General features: G+C 42.9%; 1 protein-coding gene across 2 annotated transcripts in view; it reads right to left on the bottom strand.

Moving 5' to 3' along the window:
* The window catches only part of ABCA4 (ATP binding cassette subfamily A member 4), a 442,076-nt gene that overhangs the window by 210,107 nt on the left and 205,981 nt on the right, over nt 1–25,988 (bottom strand). For both annotated transcript variants that reach the window (XM_077452886.1, XM_077452887.1), the window contains exons 16-18: nt 11,739–11,961; nt 8,040–8,261; nt 7,109–7,313 (exon numbers count right to left, since the gene is read on the bottom strand). In XM_077452886.1, coding sequence (XP_077309012.1) covers nt 7,109–7,313; nt 8,040–8,261; nt 11,739–11,961 — 650 coding nt within the window. The remainder of the gene's footprint in view (nt 1–7,108; nt 7,314–8,039; nt 8,262–11,738; nt 11,962–25,988) is intronic.

Here is a 25,988-nt window from a genome sequence, read left to right as displayed (position 1 = left end):
CAGATCTATCTTCGACATATGGCCAGGAAGATGTCAGGGTGAAGAGACCATTCCCCTGGGAACAACTGCTGATGACTTAATAGTCCGCCCGCCAGTGCTCTACCCCTGGAATGAAGATTGCCGATATGCACGGCACATGCTTTTCTGCCCAGATTAGGATCTGGTTTACCTATTTTTGGGCTGCACGACTCCTGGTGCCCCCTTAGTGATTGATATAAGCCCCTGTTGTGGCATTGTCTGATTGGACCCTGACAGGACAACCCTGCAACCTGAATATCCAGGCTTTTAGGGCCAGGTATGCCGCACGACTCTCCAGAATATTGATGGGTAAGGTCTTCTCGATCCTGGACCATTTCCCTTAGACAGTCGCCTCTTCCATAACAGCAAAACCCGAAAGGCTGGCATCTGTTGTTACCACGTTCCAGGTGACTGGTAGGATTTCCCTTTCTGCAGATTCTCGGGTTCCAACCACCAAATGAGGCTCCGGCGCACTATTGGAGACTATTGCAACAGTCTTGAATGAAACTGAGCATAGGGAACTGCTTAGAACGAAGCCACCATCTTTCCCAACAATCACATACAAAGGCAAATAGAAGGACTCTTCTTTGCCCTGACTAGCTGAACCAGCACCTTTATTGCACTGATTTTTGCCTTGGGAAAAAACACCCTTTCTATGATTAGACCCAAGTACTCTATTCTTCTTACTGGTTTTAAAGAAAACTTCTCTAGGTTCAGAACCCAACCTAGGTATTCCAGGTAGTTGACTGTGGTGACCAAGCCTTGGTCTAAATGGGCTACAACTCGTCTATTAAGAGCAGGTCGCCTGGTACGCTATAACTGTTATACCGTGGGCCCTTAATCTGGCCAGAGGAGGAGGCAGGACCTTTGTGAACACCCGAGGTACAGTAGCTAGTCGAAAAGGCAAAGCTACAAACTGGAAATTACCTTTTTCCACTTGGAAACGCACATATTTCTGATGGGGGGGGGGGGGGGGGGAATAGGTACATGCAGGTAAGCATCTTTGATGTCTATGGATGCCAGAAGTTCTCCTTGTAGGATGGAGACTAGTGATCGAATTGATTCCATGCGAAAAGATCAAATCTTTTGGAACTGATTTAGACCCTTGAGATCCAGGATGGGTCTTACATCTCCATTTGGCTTTGGCACTGTGAAAAAGTTTGAATAAAAGCCCAACCCCTGCTCTTGCATTGGAACTGCCATGATTACTTTTTGCGACAGAAGTCGATCCAACGCTTGGAAAAGAGACAAACAAGGAAACAAGTAGACAGGAATTCTCGGAACTCTAGTCTGTAACCTAGAGTTATTGTGGAGATCCCCATCTGTCCTGAAACTCCTCCTGCCAGACTCTTGAGATCTGTAGCAGTCTTCCCCTCACTCGAATGAGCGGGGACGACCCTTCATAAAGAAGCTTTAGCGTTCTGTCTTGTAGATTTCCTCCCCCAGGATTTGTTTTGTCCTTGGGGTTGACTTTGAGTTTTACCTCCTGAACCTGACGGTGGAGGCCATTGCGACTACCTGGAGGCTAATGCCCCAGGCACAGGAGAAAGAGTCCTTTTAAATGAAGGACATTTATGTTTCTTAACTGGCAAAAGGGTACTTTTCCCACTTGATATGTTTTGTATATATTTGTTCAAGTCATCCCCAAACAGCCTTTCCCCGGGAAAAGGAAACCCTGCCAGGAGCTTTTTGCATGGAGTTTCGGCTGATCAATGTTTCAGTCACAAGACTATACGCATGTACCAGCCCAAGCGTAAGACAAGAGGTCTGAAGGATACAATCTCTGATTGCATCAACCGCAAAACACAAGGCTGCTGGCAGCTTGGCTAATTCTTGGGCCTGCTGTTCAGGGAAAACCTTGAGCACCTGTTTCAAGTGATCTCTTAAGGATTGGCATACCCCAGTTGCCACCACTGCAGGTTGAGCTACTGAACCTGCCAAGGCAAAAACATTTTTCAACAGGAATTCCATCTTTTTATCAGTTGGATCCCTAAGCATTTGAGCGTTGTCAACCGCACAAGTCAAATTTTTGTTCACAGTGGAGATAGCAGCGTCAATTGACGGAATACCCCACATCTTTGTGAACTTTTCCTCCATAGGATAAAGAGTTGAAAACTTTTTAGGAGGGAAAAAATGTTTATCTGGGTGATTCCACTTATCCAGCTGCAGGGTTATGTGGTAACAGACCCAATCTTCACCTCTCATGGTGGGCTCCATTTGAAAAAATCTTCAGGGACTAGTGTCTCCTTAAAAAAGAGGGATCCTAGCTCTAGGCCTGTAAAGCACTCCACCAGGGATAAAAAAAAAAAACAAATACTGGATACCGGGGTCCAGTTTTCTAAAAAGAAAAACATTACAGGCAGAACCTCATTTCTTTGGGCATGAGGCCCAGGTACTATTTGATTCGGCCTAGAAAAGCACTTTGAATGGTTTCAGCTGTGTGGCTTGCCCCAGAAGGATATTCCAGCGGAGTTCAGCACAGCACATCTTTACTCATGACCAACACCTAAGACACTGGTGAAAAAACTGAGATACTCCCAGTTAGGGGAGGAGTTACATAGGGGGCTAAACTTCCTGGCTAGGGTGTGCCAGTGTCCATCACCTAGTGGTGCCTATATAACCCATCAGTGAATACTGAGGCTCTGTGTCCTCTGATGCACAATAAAGAAATGGCCTATTACCCTTATTCCCTATGATAGGTATGGGGCAAGTGTTGAGGTTAAAATGTAGACTGTCAGTGACACAGTTTGGTTGATTTACTAAAACTGAAAAGTGCAAAATCTGGTGCAGCTCTGCATAGAAACCAATCAGCTTCCCGGTTTCATTGCCAAACTTTAATTGAACAAGCTGAAATCAGAAGCTGATTGGCTACCATGCACAGCTGCACCAGATTTTGTAATCTCCAGTCTTAGTAAATCAACCCTAATACTCTATAAAACACAATAGACTACAGCGCTACACTGTGGCTCTCACAGCAGATGGACTGACATCTTCTCTCTCCACTCCAGCTGGATACACATTCTCTGGATGGATATCCGAACACCGGACACACCATCACGGCCACATAGGGCAGCCTGACGCCGGTTCCCCCTGGACGGATCCCAGGCTCATTTCACTCCTTCCATACGGCCTGCTCTCTTACAACCTCGGACAGAAACCTCAGCTCTCGGTTTACACTTGGACTTCCCATTCAAACTGTCATCTTTTACCCCATCCACTTGTGAGTGCTACTGTTGTTTATATAGATTTTTAGATCTTTATTAAATTGTGCTACACTATGCCTACCTAGTGCTTTTTTTCCCTCTTCTCACACAATCCTCTATAGCTGAACCAGGCCCCTATACCATTATACTGTAGAGGACACCAAAATACAGAAATACTGTGCCAACCCTGGTCAGGCCAGGTAGCGAGAATTTTATTTCTCTCAATGTAAAGGTCTGTGCTATAGTAACTAAATTTGATATGAAGGACAGGAGGATGGGATACTATTTTTTTTATACAGTGCTGTAACCATTTAACTAACATTTTTGTTCTCGTTCTTAGCCAACAGAATAACATATTATACAACTAATATAATACTTGGCAATAGAAACAGAGGCAGAATTTTCGATCATGGGACCCGACAAACAAAACTGGTGGATTAACACATCTAAATACACAGTGGTTCCACCACACACAGAAGGTTCCATAGGAATACAAAAGGACAAGTGATCAGGTGTGAAAATTATACCCACTCATTACTAATGCTTCTATTAGTTGACTTCAGAGAAAAAGCAGACAGATTAGTCTATTGTATTTAAGTACACCTAGCACTTGACCATTTAGGAAAAAATTCAATTTTCACTGAATTCCCCTTGCCCCTTCACAGATACCCTTCACCACACTTCAATGCCTCTCACCTGATGGGTGTGAGGGAGCATGTCACCTCCTCTCTTTCCCCATGATTGCAAGTCCGTGACCTGAGTAGCCAATCACCAAGCTCGAGCATTATTAAATGGGGTGTGGGGAAGGCCATTATCTGTGTAAGCTCTGACAGCTCTGGAACTTACACTTGAATGGGCAAAATTCCGTTTATTGAAAAGAGCAGTTCCAGGCAACAAGTTAAACCAATGTAACACTAACCCCCGAAAGGAGCTGCTGGTTATTTTTGGGCTTGCCGTTACCTTTTAATCTCCTTCTGGCACGTCTAGGGGATGTCCTGTGGTAAATAGCCCAGTAACTTGAGACTGACAACAGATCCACTTGAATGGATTTTAATTGCAAAATTCAGTCAATTGAACAGTCTTTCAACTTGGGATCAGAGGGTTGGGAAGGAGGTTCAGGTACTCTTAGTGTCAAAGTCAAAAAACCTTGAAGAACTTGCTTACTTTGACTGCATCCAGAGAATAGCCATTCACAGCTGGATGGTCACCCAGGTTGGACAGTCCCTCTCTCAGCCCTTGTACACACGGTCGGAAATTCCGACAACAAAATCCGTCGGATTTTGTCCAAAACTGGTGTTGCAGGCACACGATCGGACAAAGTCGTCGGAAAATCCGATCGTTCGTAACGTGATGATGTTATTTAGTTACGGGACTACGTTCATTTTTATATCCAGCTCTCAAACTTTGTTGGTCGGACATTCCGACGGAAAAAGTCAGATGAAACCCACACACGGTCGAATTATCCGACAACACGGTCCGATCGGACATTTTCCGTCGGAATGTCTGACCGTGTGTACAAGGGCTCGCAAGGCCTAGCAGCCAACAAGGTGCTTACTCAGGAACAAGTCTCTGCCACAGACGTTGTTGTAGAACGTACAAAATAATGTCTCTCCCACAGACGTTGTTGTAGAACATGTAGGGAAACTAAACTTGAAACACGTGTAGGATACCTGGATCTTTCAGCCTGCTTGGCGATATCCACAAGAGCGGATTCTCTCGGTTACTTTAGCCCTTCCAGGCTCTTGTTAAGAAAGCTAACCCGTACATGGTGTTTTTCTAAAGAGTCCTCCCCGGAATGCTCGAAGTACTCTGGTTCTCTCCCGAACTGGAGACGGCACCCAACCACCTCAGAATCCTCCTTTAGTTTCCTTGCCTCGGGCTAGCCAGCCCCGAGACATTAAAGTCGGGTGGATCCGCACCCCAGGCCATAGCCTTCCTGGGGGCTGGTCAGGAGGACCAGGACCATGAAGTTAGCACATCATACTGGACCGGAACTCCGAACCACGTGATGTCCACATCTTAAATACCATCTCTCAGAGGGCACAGTGAGAGGGCCACTCCCACTGACCTGGCTCTGAAAGAGAGTAACTTAAGCACCTAACCAGACCGTAGTTTCACGCCTGCCACAAGAGACAGTGCCCCCTGTGGCCAGGCTGAACATCTCACAGTCCAGTCAGACTGATGCAGAGGTCCAATTTAGACAAATAAACCCAAACCAAACTGCAGTTTAGGCAAAGTTCAACTTTGAAAAACGCATAGCGCATGCTCTTCAGGAGCTGCCGCTACACTAATTACTGAGCAAATAATGCCATCTACGCAGAAGAGCCTAAATCACAAAAAAAAAACACTCACTTCAGCCCCCTGGATATTTTGGTACAAACTTCAGCCTATAATAAAAACCTACAGCAGTGGCCAAAGGTTTTGAGAATGACACAAATATTACATTTCACAAGTCTGCTGCCTCAGTTTTTTTATGGCAAGTTGCATATACTCCAGAATGGTATGAAGAGTGATCAGATGAATTTCAATTAATTGCAAAGTCCCTCTTTGCCATGAAAATTAACTTAATCCCATAAAAAAACATTTGCACTGCATTTGTGAAGAAGGCTTCAATGTGCCCAAGAAAGTCCAGAAAGCACCAGGACCGTCTCCTACAGTTTATTCAGCTGCAGGATCGGGGCTCCACCAGAGCTTGCTCAGGAAAGGCAGCAGGCAGGTGTGAGTACATCTGCATGCACAGTGAGGCGAACACTTTTGGAGGATGACCTGGTGCCAAGAAGGGCAGCAAAGAAGCCACTTCTCTCCAAGAAAAACAACAGGGACAAACTTATATTCTGCAAAAGGTACAGGGATTGGACTGAGGACTGGTGTAAAGTCATTATCTCTAATGAATCCCCTATGAAATTATTTAGGACATCTGGAAAAAACCTTGTCTGGAGAAGAAAAGGTGAGCACTACTATCAGTCCTGTGTCATGCTAACAGTAAAGCATCCTGAAACCATTCATGTGTGGGGTTGCTTCTCAGCCAAGGGAGTGGGCTAACTCACAATTTTGCCTAAGACTACAGCCATGAATAAAGAATGGTACAAAAACATCCTCCGAGAGCAACTTCTCCCAACCTTCCAAGAACAGTGTGGTGACGAACAATGCCTTTTCCAGCATGATGGAGCACCTTGCCATAAGGCAAAAGTGATAGCTAAGTGGCTTGGGGAACAAAACATTGAAATTGGGTCCATAGCCAGTAAACTCCCGGGCCTTATTCCCTTCGATAACTTGTGGTCAATCCTCAAGAGGCGGATGAACAAAAAAAAACACAAATTCTGACAAACTACAAGTATTGATTATTCAAGTATGGGCTGCTATCAGTCAGCATTTGGCCCAGAGTTGACAGCATGTCAGGGCAAATTGCAGAGGTCTTGTGAAATAAGGGTCTACACTGCAATTATTTATTCTTTGCATAAGTTTCATGTCACTGTCAATAAAAGCCTTTGACACTTATGAAATGCTTGTAATTATACTTCAGTATACCATAGTAACATCTGACAAAAATATCTAAAAACACTGAGGCAGCAGACTTTGTGAACATTAATATTTGTTTCATTCTCAAAACTTTTGGCCACGGCTGTACGCCAGAAATTCAGTAAAACACTTTACTTTGCTGTTTCATATTTTCATGCTCAAGTTTCATATACAGATTAAAGGGTATGACTTCTAATAATTAACTTTATGTTAAATAGTGCAATCAGCTGTATTATTAATTGACTCGTGTAAGAAAGTGTACATTACAACACACTTAGCACATTATTTCCAATTAAAACCACTCAACAGAACTTAAGTTCAGGTATATTATATATTAAGACATTGGCTTTTGAAGGTGGTAGGCCTACCTGGAAAGACATGGTCAATGTACCATGCTAAAATCCAATACACAAGGGCATCAAAAAGCATCATGGATATGGAAAACAGAAAGCTGTATTCGTCACCCTCTACTGGGCTTTTCAGGATGTTTCCAAATTGGAGGCCCAAGCCTTGCTCTTCATATCTAGATAAATATTCTGTACCAAATCCAAAAGCCACTGGGGACAAAAGGCTCTGCAACAACATTGAATTCTATGTCAGATTATCTGAAGATTTTTAGATCCACAACAGTGAGATGAACGTGGGGCATGTGTAGAAATTATAATAGCATTGTCAAAATCAAGGGGGCCTATGTGACATATTTTGTTTTGATAAAGACATAGGTAGGCAGAATACCCTTCAATGGACCTTTTAGGAACAGCCCTACATTAATTCTATGAAGGTCTGGATATGACCTAAGCAAACATATGCTGTGCCCTCCATTCCACAGTTGCCATATTGCTACTTCCCTCCTCCTCCACCATCAACAGTTACTTCCGGTTCTGTTTCTTTTCCATGAGAACCAATTAGTCCTGATCAGCTATTGTTCCCCTAACCCCCACACCATGATCAGCTTTGCTCCTCCATTGATCAGTTAAAGTATTATGATACCTGACTAAATATAGACTCCAACTAGCGCCCAAGCTTCTTTTTTTCCTCCTCCCTCATCTACCCCAAGTCGATGACAAGCTCCTGCTCGGGATATTTTCCCAATGGAATATAATCAAAAAAAATTTTTGTTTTATTTAACTCATTGATGAGTAGGCCCATATTTGGTTGTATCAATAATAATGTTAATCATATTTAGCAATTCATGATTTCCCCTATGTTTTCTTTCTATAATGTCTCTACAAATGGTCTAAAGTAAACAAACACCAGAATAGCACAGTACATTGATAAAAGCCAAGCACAAAAACTCACTGCCATTGTTTTCAATTTAAAAGTCATGCGGTCCTGCCAAGCGAAGCACAGGATGTGTGGCAAGTAGAGTGTGAAATAGATGACCCCGCTGCAAGCTGCCGCTAGGTTGGCTTTAGAGAAGAAGACACTCATGAGAAAACCCTGCATGATGGTGGAGAGCGTGAAAGCCATCAGAAAGAAGAACAGGATTAAAGGATTGCTGTAGTGAAGGACTCCGCCACCCTGCAACAAAAAAGGAAACTCAATCAGCGTGAGCTCTTATTGTGGATAAAACAAGGGAGTGCAGGAAAATGTGATTCTGACACAGAGATAAGAAAAGAGAGGAAATAAAGCAGAACCTCTTTCAGAGAACATAGAACTGATAATAAAACAAAAAAACTAAACAAATGACAGAACGTACAAATACATAGTAAGAATGAAGAATCACAGGAATTGCTGCTTTTATAAAAGGCATAAAATTATAGTTTGTGGACTATGGAAAATAAGTATTCAGCCCACAACAAATAAAGAAGATATTTCAATTCTTAGAGGTCACATGTTCTGTAGCCCGGCTTATTAAAGCCGAACTCCGGGCAGCTGTATGAAAAAAAACCAAAATGAATGCAGCGCTGTACTTATTTATACATCATTATGAGCCCGTTCAAACCAGATGTGATGGGGCTGCGCTGGCAGCTTTTTCCAGCACAACCCTTACACATAGACAAGATAAAATGGTTTGCTTTTGATTGTATCAGTTCAGGCCAAATAGCTGCTTCAGTATGCACTGAAATAAAGTATTGCGTGCAGTGCGACTTTAGCTCAGCAGGTTGCAAAGCAAACCATCACATCAAATGCCACCATGGTGCATAAAACCACGGTGTGGTCCCCTACACAGCAAAACTGTGAGAGAGAGGGGAATAACAAATAACCATTCGGTTATAGTACAGTACTCATTTGTTAAAATGAAACATACTGATGGATGGAGAAAGCAGAGTGACATGTGCATATTAGTCTACTGCTCCTCCTTCACTGGCATGTCATAGGCTGGGAGTAGGGACAGGACCACCTCTTAATTTTACAAGGTCAGGAGAAATGAACCCATCTCTTTCTCTTGTTCAGTGGTCTGCACAGTTGACAATGACAAGTAGCTCTGCATATAAAGAGAACCCATGCTGCCTACAATAGCACACTCTAGCAGTGTTCTTTACTAAACTAGTGACATGATGTGGGGACTAAGCTAGAAAATTGCATTATTATTCTGGTGTATGTGAAAAACAATAATCACAGTTATACAGTATGTTGATTCACAATATAACCAAAAACACCTCTTTATACATATACCAATTCAGGGGTGGACTGACCATTTAGCCACTCGGGCCCGAGGGCCCCAGGCCACTAGGGGGCCCCATCAGGGTTGCCAGCCTCAGTAAAACCAGGGACAGTATATAAAAATCTGTGTTTTTTTTTACATTTATCTCTGAAATGTCCCTTACCGACATCCTTTTGGTCTAAAACTTCTGATATTATAGCTGCCCCACCTCTCCAGTACCTTCTCAGCCAATAGAAACATGTCTGTGTATAACGTGTGATTGTATACTGTGTGTGTATACTGTGTGGCCCCATAATCTCTGATTGCCTGGGGGCCCCATAATCTCCTATTGCCCGGGGGCCCCATGAGTTGTCAGTCCACCCCTGTATACCATACATTTAGATGTAGTGCAATCCAAATAAATAAAAATAAAACAGAAAACAAAAAATCTAAATGTCCCGTCTTCAAATAATATCACATTGTCCATTGTGCTGTGATCCTAATACTTCCTCTCAATTGCTAAAAAATCCAATCCAGGTGTCACATCTGTGCTCATATCAAACTTTCACCTTCTTTTATTGACCCCAATGATATGACCCCAATGATGTCATAAGACGCTTTTTGCTATTGGGCATCTGCTCTCTTTCAGCCTTTTGTCCTCTACCTGCAATACTCCAGCAGCAATATTCCACTCTCAAGTAGATATGCATGCAAAAACAAATTGGGAGCAGAAATAGTGCTCTCTATATAATCCTATTTTATTTTATAAAAACTCCCACATAAATAAAATCACATTAACAAAGCACCCCACGTGCTATGGTAACAGCATAAAATGACATAGATTATAGCCAATGCATCAACATCCACAGCAATGTTTCTCACCAGTGTGGCCAGGAGATTATACACAGAGCACTATTTGTGGTTCCATTTTGTTTTTGCTGCCTATCTACTTGAGAGTAGAATATTGCTGGTAGAGTATTGCGGGTCGAGAACAAAAGCCTGAAGGAGAGCAAGTGCTTAATATGGTGGGGCAAAAAGTGTGTTATGACCTCAATAAACCATTGGGGTCAATGAAAGAAGGTGAGTGTGTGATATGAGCACAGGGTGGATGCATGCAACACCTGGATGGGATTTTAGAAGTTGAGAGGTTTGGAGTGGCTTTCATTTTCTGAATGCTGGGCATTGTAGTTTCACAAGAGGTAAAGCACTACAGGATGCATATCTTTTCTCCAGATTTTCTACGTGCTTTATCAGCTTTATCAGTTTTGACAAGACAAGAAGATAATCAAAGCTTGATCTGGGCATGTGTGTTGGAATGTGGAAAGCATGTTTTCTCTGACTAAAATTCTAAGAAAATGTAAAGCCTGCAGATAATCATTCAGCCATTACGGAAATACAGGTCAAGCAATACGCATGCCTTCAGACTGTGTGGAAATGGCTATGAGGCACCTGTAGAGGGGAAATCTCCCAAACATATATCTTTACATTTGTCTGCTAGAGGCGATACATAACACGTAGAAGGATAAAGGCGTACATTTTTTTTTTTATACATATGGTGTAAGTATATTAGGATAGGAGCCAACTGAACTTTCAAGGTTCCAAATGAACACAAATAAAGGTAAAAGCATTGATTTATTGATAAGTCACTAAAATCATAATATAAGAGATATGGGTACAAGATAGCGATTTCAGAGCACAATTCGAAAGTGACTCTTAGTTAACAAGCTTACTGAAAGCTACTATCAACAGTCAAGTTTGAATTATGCTCTGTAACTGCTATTATGTATCCAGATCTCTTTCATTGTGATTTTAGTGACTTATCAATAAATCAATGCTTTAAACGTAATTTTTGTTCATTTGGTACCTTGGAAGTCCCGTTGGCTCTTACCCTATCGTAGTTCCCATAAGTAGGGATGTGGTTTGGTAAAGGTATTTTCCTTCCAGTCTCCACCAACCTACCTTGGATATGGTGTAAGCTCACTGGCCAACCGACCTAATAAAACCTGCAAATTAAGATATACTTTCCAATATATTTTTTTTATGGGGGAATCCAGATTTCAGACCAAAAATAACTGAAATTGGGTGAGGTATTGCTAAGGTTATTGTAATAAGGGTGGTTGGGAAGTGCCTAAAATGTAATGTAGATTCTAAAATGTTGAGTACTATGGGAAAACAGAGTTGAAAGATGCTGCTTCTGACAACACTTTTGTTTAATTTTCTTAACCTCGACTTTTAGAGAAGTGAAGGACTTGTATGCAACATTGGACTAATGTCTAGGGTCCTCCCAAGCAGAAAGATGTTAATTTGTCAGATGCATCAAAATACATGTACACTTTAGCATTAATGTTTGTTTTTGGTGGATGTGATGGGTGCAATCTAAACCACAACACATAACTTGAGTTGGAACTTACCACAATAACAATGGTGAGAAGTAAGGTACTAAGGGTCATGACGCAGAAACTATCAATAAACCATGTCAACCAAATGACATCATTAGTGACACCCAAATTTTTCATGGTCTCTTTCAGACGCAGTTCCTTTTCAAGAACAATGTCCTTCACCAACATGGAGACAGTGTATATCCAAGACAACACCATAAAAATTGGGAAACAGCGATTCAGTGTGATCATAAAGCTGCAAACAAAACAAATATAATCATTAAAATCTATTTAAAAAAAAATTATACTAGATGGCACATGAACTAGTGGGCCAATTCAAAACACCATTTTGGACAAGCGTTGGACAATAGTAATCTTTGATCAGTGGTCAGATAGTAGAAGAGTAGATAGAAGCAAAATGTCTCTTTGTTCATAGTCACTGCAGCACTGTAGTGAATAGGTATAAGTGTCCTAGATATCCATATTGACTGGGCAAAGAGCATATTTCCTATATTACAAAATAAAGATACAAATAACTGATTGGTAAGGGCAGTTGAAGTAAAAAATAAATAAATACATAAAAAAAATTTTTTTTATATATATAAAAGATATTCACCTGAGTACCAGCATACGTTAAAGTGAATTTAAACCCTAACAATGCACTTCTGTTATTTGCTCCCTTGTTCTGTTAAATACACTATATTACCAAAAGCATTGGGACGCCTGCCTTTACATGCACAAAAACTTTAATGGCATCCCAGTCTTAGTCCGTAGGGTTCAATATATTGAGTTGGCCCACCTTTTGCAGCTATAACAGCTTCAACTCTTCCTGGAAGGCTGTCCACAAGGTTTAGGAGTGTGTCTATGGGAATGTTTGACCATTCTTCCAGAAGCACATTTGTGAGGTCAGGCACTGATGTGTACGAGAAGGCCTGACTCAAAGTCTCCACTCTAATTCATCTCAGAGGTGTTCTATCGGGTTGAGGTCAGGACTCTGTGCAGGCCATTTAATTTCCTCCTCCCCAAACTCACTCATCCATGTCTTTATGGACCTTGCTTTGTGCACTGGTGCGCAGTTATGGTAGAACAGGAAGAAGCCATCCCCAAACTGTACCCACAAAGTTGGGAGCATGAAATTGTCCAAAATGTCTTGGTATGCTGGCGCCTTAAGAATTCCCTTCACTGGAACTAAGGGACCCAACCCCTGAAAAAAAAACCCACACCATAATCCTCCACCAAATGATTTGAACCAGTACACAAAGCATTTATCTCAGCCCTCCCCAGTTCACTGGGGAACATCTACTTCCTGGGTTATGGAGGAAATGTGAGGTGTTCTGTAGTCTTTAGACACTTTCTCTTCAAGGCTGAAAACCCTCCAGAGATTCAGTGCAGTGAGTGAGTGTTGCCACACTAGGACAGGAAGGATCACTCAGTGTAAGAAATATGGAAATAAATCCAGAAAAAACGAAGTCAGCTACCATATCTAAGGACTGGCAAGCTGCAATATAATAAATGTTTATTCTTGGACTTAGATTTTATGATTAAGTGATCCAGCCAGTGAACAGCCAATATATTATAGCGCACTATGTTAAAATCAGAAATTAGAAAGTTCCTTCCATTTTCCTTAATCTGAGTCCTCGGTAGTCTACTATGTTACAATCAAGCTTTCAATGTGTGTTTAATTCTGATTGGTAGCTATGATTAACTTCTTAGTGTTGCCATTTGTTTTCTGCATTTTAGTAAGGAATCTGAGGTGGATGGTTCATCATCACAAGTAGATCATCACTGTCAAAACGTAGTGGAGTGGTGTACAGCAATAAATGCTTAAAAAAAAAGAAGAAAACCGGAGACGGAGAGGACAGGTTATGCAGTCTCAAGGGTTATGGTGGAACTCCAGCCAAAACTTGTTTACTTTTGTATAGAGTGAGGAACAATTGGAATCTCAGTTCACTTTATTTTTTGTCTTATTTCCGCTAACTTCCTGTCATGTCTCTGGGACAGGAAGCAAAGGCAAATCTCCCCGATAGAGACAGGGACAATATAAAAAAAACTGAAATGATTAACATCTCTCTCATCTATTCTAAACTGAAAAAAAGTGTAAGCTTCAGTTCTATTTTAATTGTTTAGTTGGTTTGAAGTGTACCTTTGAATGTCTACATGCTGATTTTGATTAAACTGCTTTACTAAGGATAATTATTCATTAAGCGCTTTTTGAGAATACAAAGTCTTGTGCACAAAAGATCTGTGTTAACTATTGCTTATTCTAAAGACTCCCTATTGCAACACTTTCACCAATTATACCCTTCAACGCAGTGTTCTGTATTGATATTTTAAGATTTCATTATACACTTACAGTCTTAATAAATGAGGTAAAGTACAATACACGGTGGATCTGCATTTTTTGCTTGCTCCTAATTAAAGAAATGTGAAATCAGGTGGGTTGATATTGTTTTTTGCACTTTACCCATTATTGTTGCTAACTGCATTACCTTATTAAGGTTAAACTCCACATAAATCCAGATTTAAATAGCTCTGTCACACAGCAGAAAACCTATTTTGTTCTCTACTGTGGTTAAACTACCTTTACAGGTCTTGTCCCTACCCCAGACTGTGCCTGGTTAATGAAATGAGAATCAGCAGACAGCAAGATCATCCCACTGTTACTTATATCTCTCCTCCTATCCCCATACTTTTTCAGCTTGAGCTCTGCTTTACAGTGGCTGCCAGGTCAAATTCAGGTACTTACACTATTTGCATACAAAAATATATTATTTATGTTGTGTTAATGAATAGGGGGCTTCGTTAATTTGCAGATTGCTAACTTCTTGGAGTCCAACTTTAAATAAGCTAGACAACTATATTCTTTTTTTTTCCAGAAATAAAATAATGGTAGTATGATGATAAATGGGTTAATACTATAAACCTACAAGTTTGGGGTCCTATATTTAATTCCAACTCTATGGATACTGTATGTCCTGGCAGCGTTTGTGCGATGTTCTCCATAATACTGTAATAACCTTCTAATGGATGGGAAATGCAATGCACAGCAGAAGGGCCTCATGGAATGTGGAATAACTTTAAAGGGTTAAAGGTCTTATCTCCTTTGCCCTTCAGTCCTAAATATATTGAGTAGTTTTAATATTCAGTGATATAGCAGTTTGTTTATTGCGCCTCCTCATACTCCTTGGCCATTGGTAGCTGTGAAGACACCTGCCATCCGTTGGTCAAGTTGCTCTCCTAGCCTATATAGGTTCCCCTTAATGCCGTTAACATTCAATTGTCAGATCAGGATTACCACTGCAAATCTCTCTTCCCAAATTGGTTGTATTTTTCGAGCTTAATTAGTGGGGGGGTTCTACCTAAGGTTTTTGTAAAATATTTGTTTTTATTTATGTTGACTTGTCCTTCTAAATCTGAGCCATTTTGTGTAGTTAGATTAACAATATACAGTAAAGTCCCATACACACTATCAGTTTTTCTTTCTATACACTATGAGTTTTTCCTTCAGATTTACCAAAACCATATAATATGAGGTCAAACTTTAGGAGTTTCAATTTGTATGCAATCAGGCAGGCCCTTGCACCACATGGTTTTGGTAAACCTGAAGGAAAAACTCAGCACAAAAACTGATAGTGGGGCTTTAATGTATTATAATATATAGTAACTCTTAGTAAATACAGAACACAAATACCACAAATGGTCTTTAGTCTTTTTTTTTTTTAAATATAGTGCTTAAGATTATATTGTAGCCCCATATACCATCCCATGTACTATAATGATAAATCGGTTCTGTATAAACTGGTCCATGTTCCAGAAGTGAAAGACCACTAGACTGTATGAAAAACATGGTTATGACTTAATATAATAATTTATTGGAAAAACTCCATGTGGCATACAAGCGCCAGCTAAGTTGTTGTGTTTTGCAGATCCTTTACTCTTTTGAATTTGTAAATAGAAAAATCCATTGTGATTACGTAAATGAAAAATGAAGAATGCCAAGAAATAAAATGATCTATCATGTAGAAGAAATGTGCCAGCAGCGCTTGCCAGCTGAGCAATGACTGCATTACTTCTGAAGAGTTACAATTTAATATCCTGAGCACCAGGGTTGGCCAAAGCATGTATTATCTACCATGTAGCCATTCAGTATGATTTAATGCAGTGCAGGCTTAATTAAAGGTAATTCTATTGAAAAATAGGGTTACAGCTATGGACAGAAACAAGGTTTATACAATATTTAAACATAAAGTATCTATTAAAGCATTTATTTTGAGCTGATCTCTTTCACGTACTTAGCTTACAGAAAAGACTGTAAATAAAAAAAGAAAGCCCTTATAGAATAATTGGGTTCAGTATCCGATATGGTTTCTTCAAAAACAGTTCAGTTATACATCTTTAACCACTTCCCGACCAGCGCATGACGATGTACATCGACAGAATGGCACGGGCAGGCATATTGGCGTACAGGTACGTCCAATATTCAATGCCGCCCTGCCATCGGGAGCGCGCCGCCGGCGGCGCGCTCCCGCGCTGGTCGGGACCCCAGTGAGTCCGGTCGCGGGACCCGGGGACTCGATCGCCGCAGGCATCCCCGCGATCGTCTCACGGAGCGGCCGAATGGAGGAAATGCCGTGTAAACAGCATTTCTCCATTCTGCCTAGCAACTAGTGACGCTGATCTCTGCTCCATGTGATTGGAGCAGAGATCAGTGTTCACTAAATGAAAGCCCAACCCCCCCACAGTTAGTAACACACCCCTAGGAACACTTAACCCCTACACTGCCACCCCCTGGTTAACCCCTTCACTGCCAGTGTCATTTACACAGGAATCACTGCATTTATATAGCAGTGATAACTGTGTAAATGACAATGGTCCCAAAAATGTGTAAAAAATGTCCGATGGGTCCCCCACAATGTCGCAGTCACAATAAAAATCGCTGATCGCCGCCATTACTAGTAAAAAAAAAATAATAAAAAATGATTAATAAAAATGCTATAAAACTATCCCTATTTTGTAAACGCTATAACTTTTGCGCAAACCAAACAATAATCGCCTATTGCGATTTTTTTTACCAAAAATATGTAGAAGAATACGCATCGGCCTAAACTGAGGGAAAAAATGTTTTTTTTATATATTTTTGGGGGATATTTATTATAACAAAAAGTAAAAAATAATGTGTTTTTTTTCAAAATTGTCGCTCTATTTTTGTTTATAGCGCAAAAAATAAAAACCGCAGGGGTGATCAAATACCACCAAAAGAAAGCTCTATTTATGGGAAAAAAAGGACGTCAATTTTGTTTGGGAGCCACGTCGCACGACCGCGCAATTGTCAGTAAAAGCGACGCAGTGCCCAATCGCAAAAAAATGGGCTGGTCTTTGACCAGCAAAATGGTCCGGTCTGCAAGTGGTTAAAAAAGACACTGTTCTCACGCCCATTCAAGACAGTGTGTTTGTAAACTTCCCCTTCCTCCAGGGGCGTAGATAAGGGGGGGGGGGGGATCGGGGGTGTTCAAACCCCCCAGAGCATCCTGGCAAAATGCCCAGACAGTGTCCCTGCTGTTTAGCCTCAGCACCAGCACAGTAGAAGCAGAGTTTCAGAGTGCAGCAGCCACCCCCTTCTATTGTGCCCTATCCCCTTAGTTTAATAAGGGGTCCCCCTGAAAAGCGTGAAATTAGGTCTCAGATGCCGGAAATTGACAGTGCGCAGTTGAGGGAACTCCTAGACTCCTCCTTGAGGTATCATATGATACAGCCGAAGGGAGACTGGGGATGCAGAATTTTGCTACTTCTGTGCTGTGCTGAATCTGAGGTCTGGAAAGTGGGGAGGCATTCATTTTCTGTTTTGGGAAGGAGGAAGTGAGAATTCCAGCCTGGAGGAATTTTTTTTGGTGGGGGGTTAAGGAAAGGGGGTGGGTTTGCTTTTGGAGAAGGGGGGAGATTCTTATAGAAAAGTTTACAGGGGGTGGTTAATGGCAGGGATTTGCTTCTGCGAGGGAGTTTGATTGGATGAAGGGAGATTTTCTTCATAATTAGGAATCTTTGCTGGGGGAGAGGGTGTTGACTGAGTTAAATATTTTTGCTTTGGGGGGTTGGTTTAGAGACAGGGGGTTTAATTTTGGGGGGATATTTGAGGGAGAGAGATATTTTACAGTGGGAATCTTTGTTTGGGGAGGGAGGGTTCTTAGGAGGGAGAGGGGGATTTTTTTCCTTTAAAAGAGATTTTTTTTTGTAAATTATACTTACCTAGGTGGGTGGAGCATCAATCCAATATTGCATCTGTCCCCAACTGTTTCTAAGACCAACAACAGAGTGATCAAAGAAGACCACTGTTCACTCAGTTCTCAGCCTTCAGTGAGCAAAGAGTGGTGACTGACAGTCCCTGGCTCTACCCCCCATTTCCCCAAGCTCACTGGAATGCCAGGCTGTGGAGGGGCAGGAGCGGCTGGCTCAGGGTCTTCGCAGCTCACTAAGAGGCTGAGTGAGCTGCTGGTCCAGGCATCTGGGTGAATCCTGACTTAGGATCTTTCCACAGCCTGGACCTGCTGAACGATCTCAGCTGACAGCGGGCTAAAGCTGGCTGTCGGCTAAAAATGGGTCACAAAAGTGCAGAATGAACTGCACTCCTCCCCAGGAGAAGTACAACCAAGCAATATGCCGTCCCTTTAGAGCGCATGCACCGGAAACATCACCGGCTACTTTCCATGTGAATATCTCTTAAACACCACAAGTTTAGGAGATATTCACCATACCTACAGGTAAGCATTATTATAGGCTTACTTGTAGGTACAAGTTCAAAAGCTGGGTTTACCACATTAAGACTGAATAAAAGCCAACCAGGTGCAAAGGGCACCATCCTGTGGTAGGCAGTGCACAATATTTTTTTTCCCATCTCTTAAAACCTTTCATAAAATTTCTTAGGACACAGTTTTTTGAGGTTTAAATAAATGAAATAAATAAATAAATGAAATGAAATAAACTGAATTTATTACCTACCACAATATGTTGCCCCTTGCTCAACTTGCATAGTAAGGTTAGCTAAAATCCAGTCTTGGGTCTCATTCATACATCCTACATGACCATGGTGCAGCAAGTATACTGAAAATACCTGCACCTGGGATCTCAGATGTTCCAATATCTGCTCAGCCTGCACACCTGCGTGATGGGCTGAAAAGAGCTAAGTCTGTCTGCTGCTGTAAACATGTATTTGCACATCCAGTGGTTACCTGCAAGGTAGAGATACTTTTTTGCCCTTGGATAAAATCTCTCTGCATCCAGGGTCAGAAATTTGCCCTAACAGCAGGTAACCACTGTGACCCACGGTTTGCTAGTGTGTCGCTCAGGCTCAATTGATGTGAGGAGAAATGTAGATGATACCGAATGTGCTGCAGGAGTCCCAGCAAGGGATGCAGTTCATCATAGCTCCTGTAGTCACTGAAGAGAAGAGAGGAAAAAAAATCCCTCATGCCGCACATCCACGAAGTCCCATGGTAATGTTGTAGTGATGGAAAAGACTACCTCAGCCCGGGTTCCCGCCAGGCCACACCCCAATGTGTTTTGCTTTGTCACCCGAAGCCTAAACATGGGGACCACTGGATGTGCAGATACATGTTAACAGCAGTTGCTCTTTTCAGCCCATCAATCAGGTGAACAGGCTGAGCGGCTGAGAAAAATTGGAACATCTGGGATCCTGGCTGTTGGTATTCATGGTATATTTGCCATTTCATGACCATTGAGAACATATAAATGAGATTTAAAGCCTGGTTCACACGGTAAGCTTTTTTTAGTTCAACCCAGCGGGCTAAAGGAAAAAAACTAGGGAGCTTAGGAGGAGCTTGCTGTACTAATGAGTACACTACCACACCACAACTGCATGCATTGCGTTCTATTCAGTTGATTGGGGATAATTTTTGCTGTGCTACATTGCAAAGCCTTATGGCCCCACTCTGCTGTCACATGTTTTTACCATACCTCCCCCATCATAAAAGTGTAAATGATGCCTTTAAGTTTGAAAGACCTGAACCTCCCAGGGAAAAAAAGTATCTATGGCCCTGCCCTCCTCTATACCAGTTATACTCACCTTACCAATGCTTCCTTGTCACTCCTGCCCCTAATGTAGCCAGCAGCAATACCCAAATATTCCAGGTAGGCCTGAGCACAGGACTAGGTATTGACTGTACCTCTTAACGTCCACCAGCAGTCAACACCTTGGATTACTGTTTTGGTTACAGCAGACACAGGAGCTGTAAGGGAGTGCTAGTAATGTGTGTGTGTGTTTGTGCATGCTTACAAACAATGGAAACACTTTTTCTTTTATCAATAGAATTTCTAGAAATCTTTATATGCTAGATTTAAGGCAATTACACATTTAGTATAGAAATGCATGAAAACATTTCCTTTTATGTATACGTTTCTTACTCCAATATCCATGGTCTTTATAATGCCCACATTTTTACTAATTAGGCTGACTAACCATTAACAAAATTGAGTATTTAGTTAAAGCATAATACTTTCAATCTTGACTAGATTTGTAGGCGAACCTGTACAAAACTTGCAAGCAAGTCCACATTTAGATACAGTACATATTAGTTATATCTTACACTAGTAGGAGGAATTATGAGGAGATGCAAGCATTTCACTGCTTTTCTTTCATATTTCCATATACACCACCCCTTGGGGCCACCTGTCACTCCAGCAGCTAGCAAAGGCATGAAATGTAATGGCATCTAGATATTCTGTTAGATAACTCAACTAGTCAATAATTTCAGTTTTTTGGGGGTTTTTTGGAGTCTGAATCCAATTATAACATGTTATTTCAAGTGGTAGAGCTCTTCCTAGTAAAACTTTCCAGCAAAGGATTAACAGGAGCATAAGTGATTGTAAGTACAAATCTGCTAGGTTTTACGAAATGTAATTACATACACAGTAGCTGCCAGGTAGATAAAGGACAATCTCAAATAAAAAATTCCCTTTTACTATTAAATCATTATTATACCACAATATTTTAAATTCTTTTTGGTCGATGAATTCCACTAATACATTCTGAAGGATGTAAAAAATGAGGACATGAGGCATGGCTCCACATTCTGTAACGCTAGCTATAAACTATGTATTCATTCATTCCTTGACACCAAGGCAGATACTGATTTGCAGTTGATCTGCTAAGCTGTCTGTAAAATCAATGCATCCAACCATGGAACAACAAGTTTGTATTATATATACAGTTGTGCTCATAAGTTTACATACTCTGGCAGAATTTATGATTTCTTGGCCATTTTCAGAGAATATGAATGATAACACAAAAACGTTTCTTTCACTCATGGTTAGTGTTTGGCTGAAGCCATTTATTATGAATCAACTGTGTTTACTCTTTTTAAATCATAATGACAACAGAAACTACCCAAATGACCCTGATCAAAAGTGTACATACCCTGGTGATTTTGGCTAGATAACAGGCACATAAGTTGACACAAAGGGGTTTGAATGGCTATTTAATGTAACCATCCTCACCTGTGATCTATTTGCTTGTACTTAGTGTGTATAAAAGGCCAATGAGTTTTTGAACTCCTGACAGACCCTTGCATCTTTCATCCAGTGCTGCACTGACGCTTATGCATTCTGAGCCATGGGGAAAGCAAAAGAATTGACCAAAGGATCTGCGGGAAAAGGTAGTTGAACTGTATTTTAACAGGAAAAGGATATATAAAGATATCCAAGGAATTGAGAATGCCAATCAGCAGTGTTCAAACTCTAATCAAGAAGTGGAAAAAAGGGATTTTTGTATTCACCATAAAATAAATTTCTCTGAGTTCATTGAAGGACACAGGGCCTACTTAATCTTGACCATTGGGTTATATCGCCTCCACAGGAGTAGGACTAGGCAGGGCAAAAAACACCTGGCTACGTCCATGGGCTGTCCTCACTCAGTATATAACCCCCTCCCTGATCTAGGTATTTAGTTTAGTAGCATGCAGTAATAGAAGTATCATAAACTCCATAGAGAGGTGGGTGCTGTGTCCGTCAATGAACTCAGAGAAATTGATTTTTTTATGGTGAGTACAAAAATGCAATTTTCTCTTTCATTCATCGACGGACACAGCGCATCTTTAATCTTGACCATTGGGACGTCCAAAAGTAGTGCCAAAGAAAAAAGGGGTGGGGAAAATAACCCAAGGCTAACCACAAGAGCCCTAACCAGGATACAGGAGCCTTAATTGGGTCACAGGAGCCCCATAAAAATTTGAAGAAAAAACACCCCTCAAGAGGGAACCCCCCTCTTTAAACAGCAGCCTGCAAAACCTTACGGCTAAAGGAAGCATCCGCAGATGCCAAAATAACTACTTATATAATTTAGTAAAGTTATGCACTGACAACCAACTGGCTGCCTGTTATATAAATGCTTGATGACAGAAGGCCCAAGAAGTACTAAGCACTCAAGTAGAATGCATTGTGACAGGGAAAGGAGGAACTTGACCTTTAATAGAATATGCCTGAATCACAGTCTGTCTGATCCATCTGGAGATGGTAGGCGAAGAAGCGGCCAGCAGTTTCCTTGGTCCTTGTCTAACCACAAAAAGTGAGTCTGACCTCAGAAAGGACTCTGTGTTTTCCAGATACACCCAAATTGCACAAACCACATCCAAGATATGCAAAGCAAATTCCTTGAGATGAGTCAGCTTGGGAGACAAGATTAATATAGTAGGGATCACTGATCCCGACAAACCTCTATCTCTCGGTACCTGGCTTTCAATGGCTGGGCCATTAAAACCAGCAACTGTAAAGCAGGATGGTAAATCAGCCCTTAGAACAACTGGTCCTCTGTGAGAGGTAGCTCCCAAGGGACGTTTACGGCCACCACAATGACCAGAAGACTTTCGCCCTTGGTCCTTTGCAGGCACCGCAGAAGAGGAAGGTGTTGGCCCCACAGTGGCACTAAGACGACTGCCGTGCTTACCAGAGGAACCCATGATATTGACATGAGTCTCAGTAACTTCCTGTTGAACTAAACCTGCTGAAGGAGCAGAAGTTTGAGTAGAAAAAAATTTGACTCTGGTCAGTATTAAATGCAGAGTCGGACCCAGGTAATTCAATTTCCTGGACAGGGATAGAGGAGACTTTGGGTAGTATGGACATCATTTGAACCTTTGCAGGAACTATGTCTGCACAGGGAGACTCAGGGTCACCTGAAGCGGATGAAGATGTCCCTCCACCCCAATTATGGGTGAGGGCAAACCTTCATGCTGAAGGGGTCTTGTCTGTGGGACTGGAAAGGTTAATTTTAGGCTTACCAGACCAAGATTGCTTTGAACCTCCTGGGAAAGACTTAAGGGATCTGTTTCCCTTATCTGCAGTCCCAGGAGCCCAAAGGAATTTCTTATGGGCTGAGAATGAAGGCCCCCGTCTGCGACGAGGCTCCTTCCCTTTTTTAGACTGTGGCAGGAAGGTACCCTTCCCCCCTCGACACCCTTAATGATGTCATCCAGGGTAGCCCCAAATAGGCAATCTCCTTGAAAGGCCAGATCAATTTGTGTTTCTTTGAGGCTTGGTCTGCAGACCAGTTCTTAAGCCACAACACACCTCTAATAACAACCACTGAAACGGAAAGTTTGGACAGCAGGGGAGTCTCATACATAGATGCATCGCATATGAACTGCAACCCTCAAACCAACTGGTCTGCCGGATCAAAATAAGGAGCAGGAACCTGCTCATTACCCAGACCTTGGCGCAAAAGCTTGGCCCATTCGGTTAAAGTCTGAGACACCAGCGCCGATGCCAGGACTGGTCGCATTGCCGAACCAGCCATAGTAAACATGCTGCGTGCCACAGCCTCCGCTTTCCTGTCATCCAAATCCTTAAAGGATGGGGATTCCTCTACTGGGATAATGGTTACTTTATTCAACTTGGAGACTGGAGGGTCCACCACTGGTGGGGTAGTCCACTTTTTTAAAAGTGATTCCTCAAAGGGATAGTGTACTGAGAAACACTTGTGGATCACAAAAGGTGACTAATGCCGCGTACACACGATCAAGCAATCTGGTGGAAAAGTCCGTCAAACTTAAGTCCGCCGGACAATCCCCCAGTGGGTAGCCTCCGGCGGACTTTTTTTACCCAAAAGTATGGCGGACTTAGAAAGTAGTTTTGCACTCCAATCTTACTGCCGCGGCGACGGCGGTGACAGAAGACCGGGCCACTGCCTGTAAAAGAGTTAGAAGAAGGCGCGGTGGCCCGGCAAGAAGAACCGAAGAGGGGGACAATACCACCGAAGTCGGAAGAAGAGGGCAGCGGTGAAGAAAAAAGCCGGGCTCCTCCGCTAGCAAAAGAGTTAGCAGAAGATAGCGGAGGAGTCCGGCGAGAAGACCCCCGAAGACGGAAGACCCCTGGAGCTGTGCAATAAACTATTTTAACCCTTGTGTGTTGTGTTTTATTTTTACTTTTTTCCACAGGTGAATGGGTAGGGGTACATTATACCCCATACTCATTCACATAGGGTGGGGGCCAGTATCCGGGGTCCCCCTTATTAAAGGGGCTCCCAGATTCCGATAAGCCCCCCGCCCGCAGACCCCGACAACCAACGGCCAGGGTTGTCGGGAAGAGGCCCTTGTCCTCATCAACATGGGGACAAGGTGCTTTGGGGTGGGGGGCCACGCGCCAAGGCACCCCCCATGTTGAGGGCACGCAGCCTGGTATGGCTCAGGAGGTGGGGGCCGCTCGCTCGTCCCCCCCTTTCCTGGCCGGCCAGCGTGCTCGGACAAGGGTCTGTTGTGGACCTGGGGGGCCCCCACGCAGATTTTTTCGGCATTAGGGTTCCCCTTTAAGTCCATACCAGGTGGCGAGCCAGCGACGCCTCCTTCGCGGGCCCCGCCTACCTGGAGATGCGCTCAAAATGAGCGGACTTTCCTCCGCGTGTGTGAGTCCGTTCATTTCAAAAGTACCGCGGATAGTCCGGCGGACTTAGTACGCCGTATTAGTCTGCTGAAAAAGTACCGTGTGTGGGCAAGTAGCCCATCGGAAAGTCCGGCGGATAGTCCGCTACGTGTGTACGCGGCATTAGGTTTACTTATAAGGAATGGGAGCAACCAATCAAAATAAGGTAGATAAGGAAACACCTTTGGTGTGCTAGGTGACTTATGCGTACTGAAGGACACAGCCACATCCATGGCCCCATCAGCTGCATCTTCCATTTTTAAAGTCTCACGCACCGCAGTAATAAGCGCGTCCACCAGCAATTTTTCATTCGCTGCTGTGATCGTTGAGGATTCACCCTTACTATCAGACGGGTCAGGGGGCCTGCTATTAAGTCCCCCTGGATGGGCCGCATCCCCTGCAGGATCAGGCTTAGAATCAGATGAGACAGACTGAGCAGGGAAAGGCGGGGCATGCTTATTCCTGGGCCTTTTCCCACACGCTACTTCCACCCGGGATACAAATTACTCTAGGAGTGCCATAAGCGCAATCATGGGAAGCTGGTATTCCGAGGGACCTGCCACCTTCATGAGGGGGTCAGTGGAGAAGATGTGACCCTGAGGCTCCATAGGGAAAAAGAAGACTCTGTAGTACAAAAATATCTTTTTCACCACTAAAGGATCCCCCAATGCTCAGAGTACCTATCAGCAGAGAGAGAGAGATATACAGGGACCCCAAAAAGATTCAATCCTACCAGCTGGAGGAGCACTGCAAAATCGGACCAAGCAACACCATGGATCCCATCTATTTCATATATCCCGGAACAGGAAGAGGAAAAGAGAGGTGGAAGAGGAGGAGCCCCGGCATCTCCAGGAGCTACCAGCCATCTCTACCGTCTCACTAGACTAAGGAAAAATGGCTGTCGTGACCTCATCGGCTACACAAACATGGCCGCTGGCCGGAGACCAGCCAAACCAAGGGAAAATGGCCGCCATGCTGTCATTGGACCTCCCAAACATGGCCGCCAGCCGTTTGACATGCTGAAGCATGCTGCCTGCATCCTCTCCAAAAAAGGTACTGTACTCCACCAGGCAGGGTGAACATTAAAGGGGACACTGCTGTGCTCTCTGCACTGGGACCCCCAAACTGCACACTACCTAACACTGCACATAGCAGGGCATGCACCTAGGGATCTCTGTTGCGCCGTCTGCACTGGAACCCCCTCAATAACGCAGGACACCCACCACCCAGAAGGGAAATGGCAGGGGAGACCCCCAGGGGTCCCTGCTGCCTGCCCTGGGATGCCCACCAATCTGTGGGGGGAGGGGGAAGACCAGCTTAACCAAGGGACTTTAGGGATCCTGCAGGCAGGTTCGACCATCC

Source organism: Lithobates pipiens, unplaced genomic scaffold (genome assembly GCF_037356315.1).
Source record: "Lithobates pipiens isolate NorthernLeopardFrog02 unplaced genomic scaffold, aLitPip1_a1.2 Scaffold_23, whole genome shotgun sequence".
NCBI lineage: Eukaryota > Metazoa > Chordata > Amphibia > Anura > Ranidae > Lithobates > Lithobates pipiens.
The sequence above is the reverse complement of the archived record's forward strand: the minus strand, read 5'-3'. Positions and strand labels throughout refer to the sequence as shown.